We start from the raw sequence: 10000 nt of genomic DNA, 5'->3' as shown, positions 1-10000 counted from the left end.
TTCTGGTGCACATCAAGCCAAGAGACAAAATGATGGAAATCAGCAGTGCAGCATTAACACCATGCCATTTCTATCTAACATGCATTTGAAATAATTGAAATAACAATTATGTATGTATATAGACATACATTAACACAATATATATAGATGTATATGCACACACGCACATGCACACGCACACGCACACACACACACTCACTCACACACTCACTCACTCACTCACTCTCTCTCTCACTACAATTGGGCAGTGGGCAGCTATAGGCAACACTGGGTACGGCACTGATTGTTCCCACTGCTTTTGCTGGTGAAACTCTACTGATGTTTGCAAACCCTACCCAATTTTGTTAACATTTGCTTTGTTATTGTTTCCAAGGTAAGTACAAATATCAATGGCCACCCATGAAGAATCAGAGACTAAGGCGGTAAATAAGTAGATCAAAATGTAACATTTGCCAAAAATACACAGACAATATGGCTTTGCAATGGAATAGTTTGCTATAAAATGGCAATATATATATGTATATATGTATATATATATATATATATATATATATATATATATATATATATATGTATATCTATGTACACACACATGCATACATTCATAGACTCTATCACACACATACTCACACACACACACACACACACACACACACACACACACACACACACACACACACACACACACACACACACATACATACACGCACACACGCATACACACACACACGCATACACACACACACGCATACACATACACACATGCATGCACACACACACACATGCATGCACACACACATGCATGCACACACATGCACGCACACACTTGCACGCACGCACAAACACACATAAAAATGTAAACAGGAAAAGTCTACCATATGAAAAAAGTTTATCAATGGAATGAAAACATCATTCAAAAATAAAAATGAACACGTAATCAGCAGAAAACAAATAATAATAATAAAAAAATAATAAATAAATAAAATCCACAGCCTTTGTGATATTGCTGGCAAACACTTCATTCACCTATCAAGCTAATGAATAAATTGTCACTGTGCCACTACTGGGTGACAGTTCACAAGCAATGGCACTATGTCACTTTCACACCTGCATGCTATTTTATCCCAACACCAAAAGATATCATGATGTAGTCAGGGATCTTCTTAGCTAAGGAGAGCCTGTGTCACATTTTAATAACTTTTCTAATCTGATATTTTTCTACTAGGAATATTGGTAGCTCTGTTGAAAGTGTGTCACTATACTGAAATATTAACCAAAAGTCAAGTTATGTCCAAACCACTTTATAGTTGACCTGGCAATGGTTCTTGCCACCTTGTGAGAATGGACCCATATATCAGTGTAAAAAAAAAATAGATTTCTACATATAATGTGTTGCTGTATTCTTCCATCTTACAAACAAAATAAGTTAGTTGAGAAAATTCAATTTTTGGCCACTTTGAACCATATTGGTAAAAAATAACTCTGACCCGTATTTATGAAGGTTTCAATCCTATATCTTCACAATGTGTGTGTGTGGGTGGGTGGGGGGAACAGCTATCCATTGGGGTGTGCATGGTGCCCTTAAACTGCACATTGACTTGGTTTGCTAATGTCTAGTTTTGTCAATTTCTATTCTTTTTTTTTGCTAGGAGGAACAAAGATGCAATAGTGTCATCTCATATCAGTGTCTTATACTTTTCTATGTAAACATGCCATAGCAAGGAGCTGCAAAGGACAAATTAGATAAGAAACAAAAAAAATCAAGGACTGGGTGTCTCTGTGCCTCTCTCCTAGCTAATCATATGATTTTCATCAGAATCATTACTGTAATTATTATTATTCATATCATTATTAAAACTTTAATCTGCCCTCTCACTTAAAGTTGCCCTTTTCTCTGAACTACTTCTTATGTTATATATGGCATAATGGATGCATAACTATTTGGCAAATTGTGAATATACAAATATATATTAACAATACACTAATTGTAAATGAATAAAACTGAGCTTTCACATAATTCACCTCACAGTTCCTTTTTTGATTTGTAATGATTTGCATTTTAACTGTTTGTAAAAAACATAACTAATTGCAACAAAAATGTAGTTTTCTTATTCCTGTTAAAGTAAATAAATAATATTTTTTCAGTCAAATCAAACAATTAAAATTTCCTAGTGGATGACAGCCTTAAACCAGTTGAAAGGTTGTTCTAAACCTACCATGTGCAAAAGGGTTAAAGAAAATAACTATATGAAGACTGAAAAACTAAAAAAAAAAAAAAATCTATCAAGTAAAATAAACCTATTTCTCAAAAAATGTCAATGGCATTATAATCAAATATCTTAGATCTTTTGTCATCTAAATCAGGACATCATCTACTCTAAAGCCTCTATCAATTAATACATTTAAGGCCATTCTAAAAACATTAAAGACACTTATCTTCTGTTATCCTAACCTAATCCTTTGTATGGTATAGTAGTTTCTTGCTCTCTCTCAATGTAATTCACTATATATGATTTTATATCTCTACAAGAAATACCAAGCAATATTTCTATGCCATACACACATACCTAAATCCAGATTACTCAATAAAGTTGTTATTGCCAAAATCCACCTCAACATCATGGTTTAATTTCTTCAGTTTCAACATTCAAAGTTCACTGCAAGGAATTCTTTAAATTCCCTGTATCCCACAAAGTACAATTCATGTTTTAATGGAACTAAAAGCACAAAGTTTCATCAAATAAAGAAAACTCTAACATATACACATTACTTTTGAATCTACTAGCGAGTCCAGTAAAATAGGTACTGCATCAACATTCACATTATGTGTCCTGACTGATGCTCTTCATACAATAAATACTTGCCTAACCATGGGGTAATCATAATAATTGGGAATGTTATATACACAGCACAGCAAACTGGTGTCAATACATACAATCACATGAAAAATGATGACATGAGCATTGCACGAGAATTACTGGTAATTGTACATAATACATTCGTAATAACCTTTAATTAAAAAGAAAAAAGAAAAAAATATATATAAATAAAAAAACATTCTAAACACTTATATTGTTGTTCATAACAACCTTCATGATTATTTGTCATTACTATATAATGGAAGAAATCCTTAAGAGCAACCAAGGAAAAATGAAAGGGGACTATCTCAATTCATATAACTATCCCTGTAAACCACTATCCAAAGGATTCACACACTTATCTGGGTACAAAAATAAACACTGTAACAAATGCTAACAATGCCATACCAGGCCTTCTCTTCCTTGGAATAGTTCTAGCCTCTCCTAGTCCCAAAATCTATTAGTCTAAACACACTTGTTTCTTTTCCCAAATGAACAAGAAAAAACGTTCAAAAACTGCCCAGAAATATTAAACCCATAAAATCATACGTAAAAATACTTCATTACAGCGTAGAAAGCATTTCAATGGCAGAACCCTATAAGCTTCTCTTTAGTTTCAGGCATCTACAGACCTATGCTATATTCTTTTGAACTTATAACTTGAACTTATTTCTATTGCAATCTGAAGCAGTTTTCCATACTCATACTGCTGTATTCTTTTGCATGAAAGAGTATCTTATCAACATAAATCTCTAGTACTAAACAGAACTACTTCAATATCTTGTATTTCTGAGATACTCATTATCCAGTGAAAATGATACTTTGCCCCTGCACATCAAATAAAATAAAATGAAAAGATATTGGTAAATCATATAAATCATTGGGCGAGCCTTCAACATGCAAATACAAAAATCACCAACTACTTGATATTAACCCCTATGATCTGGGTGATATTACGATCCTGTCATGGGAAAATCTGGGATAAAGGTCAGGTGCCGTGGACCTGCCGTCATTGGACAAAATAGCTGAGGGCCTGGAGATGTGAACCTGCCATCACGAGCAAAGGCCTGGGTGACAGAAAAGACTTGCCACGAGAATACAAACCTCTTGGAGTGTGATTAGACTCATTTGGCACTTAAAAGGGGGCTTTTGCATTAATCTCATCAATAAACGAATAATGAATGTGAGGTGCATAAGCTGTGACTGGAAGAGTGCCGGCTCTAGGGAGGACCCCATTTCCATGGTCAGCATCATATTCCTGGGTGCTGTGATTGGCAGCACAGGTTGTATTACAGAAATTTGAAAATTACCAAAAAATAAGATATATGACACAGATAACCACAGGTTACATTTTCTTTCCTTGCACTGACTTATTTACTACATAAAGAGATGGTATAGTCTGTGCAATAATTTATTCCCATCTGGATATAGCAAATCAAAACACAAATATAGACATTGGGAAAGGCAAAAAACAAAAAAAGTTTATGCAAAATAACTTGTCACCGCTCATGGGTGTCTGGGCACACCCGGCCTCCATGCAGCACTCCCAGGATATTGGCCACTTACATAACCCACTGACTGTATTTTTGGCACTGTGATTTCAACGATGGGACAGGATTCAACGGGTTAACACTAATTTGCTAATTCTCTCATGAACAGAGTTCACTATTAGAAAAAAAGCTATAAGGAATCACAAGCTAATGATATTTCAACTTCACTATCTTCATCATGTACAATAACACAAGTGGGATTAATACACTACTATTCCTGCCAATCAGTATATTACGTTGATGTTATTAAACCATTCCATCAGACAAATTTGGGAGGAGAGGAGTACATTCTGTTCTCCTTGAATTAAAAATTACATTGACTTCAGGTAATCTGAAAAAGGCAGCCTACTCGTATCCCTTATGGCAGTTCATGTCTGAGGGTATGATGACAGCAAGCTCCAATTCGCACCTGAGGATGTTTTTATGCTCTTAAAGCACAGCTCAATTTGAAATCACAGCAAACTAATAAAAAGTGCTGTCGCAGCCTCTCATATGCATGAAGTTACGGGGAGAAGCTAACTGGGACAGAATAAAGATAATAAAAATAATAATCTAATTCACAATAATATAGTTAAAAAGCATTCAATATTAGTGTTTGGTAAAGTATATCCCATTCACATGTAGTTATGTAAGTGTTTTAAGATTCCTATATCTTGTAAATGGAGACACTGACCACAACAGTGCACCTTCCTCTCCTCCTACTGTGCAATGTTTTCTATCCCACACCATGACATCTACAATAGCAGCCGAGGGTAAATACATTTGTTGTTGTTATAATTGTTTTCGTATTATTTGTAATTCACATGAAAGTTTTTCTTCTTAATCCAAATTCTGTAAATAACCCTGGTTGCAGAAAAGTGAGAGGGAGTAAAGTTTAGAGTTCACTTGTTACATAATGATTGGAAGTGATGAGTGATTATTTAGTGACGACTAGAAAACAAGTCAGTCATAAAATAAAATTAGGTGTTTACGACTATGTACATTACATATTTCTTTTTCTATAAAGTGTTAACAAGACTACTGCTTTAGTTTTAAAACTAAGGAAAAAAATAATGAGTGGTGTCAATAACAACTATTCTTTTTTCATCATTTGCTCCTGCAACAATGGATGAATATTTGTTCTTCATAATATTAAGCAGTAACATGTATAATACAGTTTCATCAAACAAGCCCTTCACACTGTTTTCATATTAAGCAAGCAATCCCATATTGGTCTACTTCAAACCTAGATATATCACGCATTTAGGAATCACAATACAGTATAAACAACACAACAAAGTCTGCAACACATATAAAAACTTCCACACTTGTTAAGTCTAATGGTATTCTTGGACCACAATGCACAATGCCACTAAGGAAAAAGTAAAGACATGCCATGAAATTCCCTGTCTGCACTCTGGAGGGAGTCCTGTTTCTCTTTTCTCTCTACATGTTTTTTCAGCATTCATTCTCAGTCAAAGTGAAAACTGCAGCAGTCATGGCTAACCAACTTGCTTGGTATCAGTAGGTAAAAGTGAGCAAGATGATATTAGGCCCATTCAACAACCAAGTATGACTTCAAAAGGTACCAAAAAACAAACAAATTACCTGGTCCAGCACTGTTTTCCTGAGTACAATATGCTTCCTCTCATTCACAAAAGCTTGCCTTACCTATATCATATCCTAATAAAAGACCATCACAATTATCTCATATCCATTTTCACAAAGTAAACATTACGAATAATACACTAATACTGACCATCATCACGGATACTGTAGAGAAAATTAAATTCCTTTTCATGGGTCGAATTCCCATTCTCATCAATCATCAAGACACCACAAACACTTCTCATAGACACTAAAGGGCATTTCATGAATAAACAAATGAAAAATCTGAATTTTGGGCTAACAACATCTCAAAGTCAAGAATACATAAAACACCGTACTAAAAGAAGCATGCTAATTAGAACAAACAGGAAAAGCCTGAAATACTTTTGAACACACAGATGTGTCTCCACCATTTCTGTGATATTCCCCCAGCAACAAATCTTCAATCAAGAGCAGTTAGTATGAGAAAAAGAGGAAAACAGATAAAAAATGAATGCTCTGTAACAAAGTAAGTTCCACTCCACAAGACCAGTTAATTTCACTCACATGAGAAGAAAGAGTAGTTGAAGAAAAAGAATGATAAGAAAAGAAATGAAAGACAAAACAACATTCACTATATCTATTATGTTAAGACAATGCCAAATACCAGAGCCCAATCAGGAAATCTATATTCATAAAACAAAAAAGAAAACAAGGACTGTCAATAGAGGAAAGTCCAATCATGATCCCAACACAAAAGCGTGCCCCTTCTCTTCACCTCTTGTGCCCGCGGTCCCTCAAGCCCTCATGGTGGAGGACATGGCGATGGTGGTGGTGATGGTGGTGGTGGTGGTGGTGCTGAGCGTGCGAGTGGTGGTTGTGGTGATGGTGGTGGTTGTGTGGGGGAGGCAAGTGCAGGACCAAGTGCTTCTTTTTCTGATCACGGAGGTTTGGCTGGCCTCCAGGGGGCCCCACGCTGCCCAAGGAGAGGGAGTTTGGAGAGGCTGTGACTGAGGTACCGGTGCTACTAGTGGACGCAGCAGAGGTGGAGCAGCTACCGAAAGCAGAAGAGGTGCAACCAGAGGCACCGCCCAGCCGACCAGATGAGTTCAGTGCAGTGTTTCTGGGCGGAGGTGGAGGTGGTGGTGGTGGAGGTGCAAACCTTATGTGGCAGTAGAAATTTTGGATGAAAGAGGAATACTGATTCAGTTGTATAAGAAATACTGCCTTCTGCTGTGAAATGCAAACCTTTTTCAGGTGAAGGGAGATGGGAGATGAAAAAAGTAAGAAAAAGAAGAAAAAAGGAATTCTAATGCCATGGACGACAGAACTACCTGAAACCTGATATTTTTTATACTTTACTTACTGGCTTTATTTACAGTAATATTAGTGCCCAGATTCATCTAAACAATCTTACAAAGCTGCAGAATTACAAAATAAATCCATCCTATAAAATTAATTATGTAATATGAAAATTTAAGTTCCTTTGTATGAATCAGAAAAAATACACATTAAGACCAAAGAAAGTAAAAACAAAAAAAAATTTGCTGGCTCAAGAATATTAGCTTATCACAGTAAATAAGATAAATCAGAAAGAATTCTCTGTTTTATTACACTTTGAAAAAACTAGAAGATATTACAACTCCTGCACAATTAATTTCTTTGAACCACTGTTGTTATTATGGGATATCTAAGCATTTACAATAAATAAGTATCACCATAACATATACAAACTACTTATGCGAAAACCAAAAATTCACCCAACAAAATACACCAAAAAGTTAATACCACAGAATATTGAAGTATAACATCAAAACTGGGTGATGCAGCTGCTTAAATATTCATACCTGTCTTGGGCAAAACTAAAATTGTAATAAGCATACACGTGAAACAAACTGAAGAGGTTTCAAAGTAGGGAAAATACACTTAAGAGAATCTATAAGGGGTTAGATGCTGTATCAGTAACTGTTACAACCTCACATTTGTGTTTAGCTCGATACAGATTTTGTTTCATTCAGTGACATGTGAAACATTCAACTCATCTAGATACTTTTTCGGGGGTTTTGTAAATTCTGATACCTGTCATGTACATATTTCACTATTTGTGAAAACTAGTCTTATTATTAAGAAATAACAAACGAAAAATGAAAGTAATATCTTCGCTTCGACTCACTGTTTCTATCTCTGTCTCTGCCTATTGGCTCTCTCTCTTTCATATTTTTTATTTGTTTCCATTCTAAATAGTAAACAAGATCTCACTGCTCTCCTTGTACAATGGGGCCCATTCATCATACATTAAAATATAAAAAACTCCCTCCAAGTGCAGACTTCCAGACATATCAACAAATAAAATGCAAAATTGAAGAAATTATTCACAAAATTATTCCCCAAACTCTGGTCCTACTTCCTGGATTTTTTTCTTTAACCTATAGTGAAGGATGGCATGAAATACATGCCATGTAATTGTGATTCTATTTCCTAAAGTTTGTTTAAATATATGTTTTGTCACCAAGGAGTTAATTACTGATTCTTCCTCTCTCATTTGTCTACAGTTTAACATGATTTTGGGAAATATTTTTTTCTTATTGTTACTAGTAATCTAATAACAATGAAATATTCATAATGTAAATACTAAAATAATAACATTGGTATCATTAGCATAAGAAAAAATATATAAAAAGTTCAATGTGTTGTTTCTTTTGCTGCAGAGCACATGTCAAGCCATCAGTGTGCCCAAAAATTCACAAAAAAAGACAATGGACATTACATGTGCCCATGGCCAATGGGTCCCTATGGTCAGATCAGGTCAGGTCAAGATAACTCATTTACAGTGGTCCCATTTATCAGGAATCTCCAGAAACACTCAATACAAGTATATGAGAGCTCCTGATATCAAAATAAACTTGTCACTTAGAACCTGACCTGAAATCTATGTCCTCCTAAGTTAAAATCATTAGACAGATACAAAGCATTATAAAAACCCACTATCTGGGGATTAAAAGTTGCCTCTCATTTTCCATCAGCATTTTACAGATGCAGATTACAGCCAATAGCAATGAAATCAGTGAGTCTGCTGCTTGGCATGAGCATCAATCAGCACCAATGCTAAAATTGATTTTTGGTAACTGTACCCAAGCCTTATGAAACTTTCACTAAAAGAAAACAAAACGAGAGAACAAGCAATACTATTAAGACAATAACAATGCAAAAAATAAAATATATCAAGATCCCTTAAAGATTATTGCTTTCAGCTTTCAGTGATATGCTTAGTAAGGTCAAAATGCAACTTCAGTAATGATGAATAATGCCTACTCAACAGAGAAATCTCTTTTGGAGGAAGTATGAAAAATGCAGACTAACAGAATGCATCAAAATCCATCCCATTTCCAAGTGATAACCCAGCCACAAAAATTCAACTTACATCAAAATAAACATCATGATTTAATAAGCTCAATAAGTATTTGCATGCACAATACTTTGTTCAAAGTTTGAATGACTGCAAGTTAATCTGCTTGTTATACCTCAGTATGATTATATACAATGGATAGAAAAGATTTCCTTTAAAATGCTGATCTCTTGTATATGTATGTGGTATTAAGTAATTGCTATTAACTACTTTGCATCCTTTCATCTTTCATTACATTCAACAATAGAGAAAGAAAACTTCTTTTTAATTGTCTATGGGAGAATAAGGATATAAAGACTGACACATAACTTCTCTATCTATGATGGGTGTTATGAACATAAAAGAAACAAAACTACAAATGTTGACAAAATCTACCTTCTGTAGTATTTTATATATGCAAAATAGCTACAATACTAAAAATCTTACTACGCTTACATTTTTCTTTCTCTAAATAGAAGACCTTTCTAAATATACATTTGCTGTCTTATACAACATGAAAACACAAAAGATTGATTATGCAAATGTCACCACATATGTTCTCATAAGCAAAGCAGAATAAAAAAGTGCCAAATCCCATCATCAGTAACATTATGGAATGGAATGGCTGTCTCGCTGATCAT

At 34.8% G+C, this 10000-nt stretch overlaps 1 protein-coding gene across 5 annotated transcripts in view; it reads right to left on the bottom strand.

The window, feature by feature from the left end:
- Nucleotides 1-10000, bottom strand: part of LOC113821072 (dual specificity mitogen-activated protein kinase kinase 4) — a 29937-nt gene that overhangs the window by 10076 nt on the left and 9861 nt on the right. For 3 of the 5 annotated variants that reach the window (XM_070131789.1, XM_070131791.1, XM_070131790.1), the window contains exon 3: nucleotides 6753-7136. The exons of the other annotated variants lie outside the window; for them this stretch is intronic. In XM_070131789.1, coding sequence (XP_069987890.1) covers nucleotides 6753-7136 — 384 coding nt within the window. The remainder of the gene's footprint in view (nucleotides 1-6752; nucleotides 7137-10000) is intronic. 5 annotated transcript variants of the gene reach the window in all.

The sequence above is a fragment of the Penaeus vannamei genome, chromosome 17 (assembly GCF_042767895.1).
Source record: "Penaeus vannamei isolate JL-2024 chromosome 17, ASM4276789v1, whole genome shotgun sequence".
Lineage (NCBI taxonomy): Eukaryota > Metazoa > Arthropoda > Malacostraca > Decapoda > Penaeidae > Penaeus > Penaeus vannamei.
Note: the sequence above shows the minus strand (reverse complement) of the source record. Positions and strands in the feature narration are given on the sequence as shown.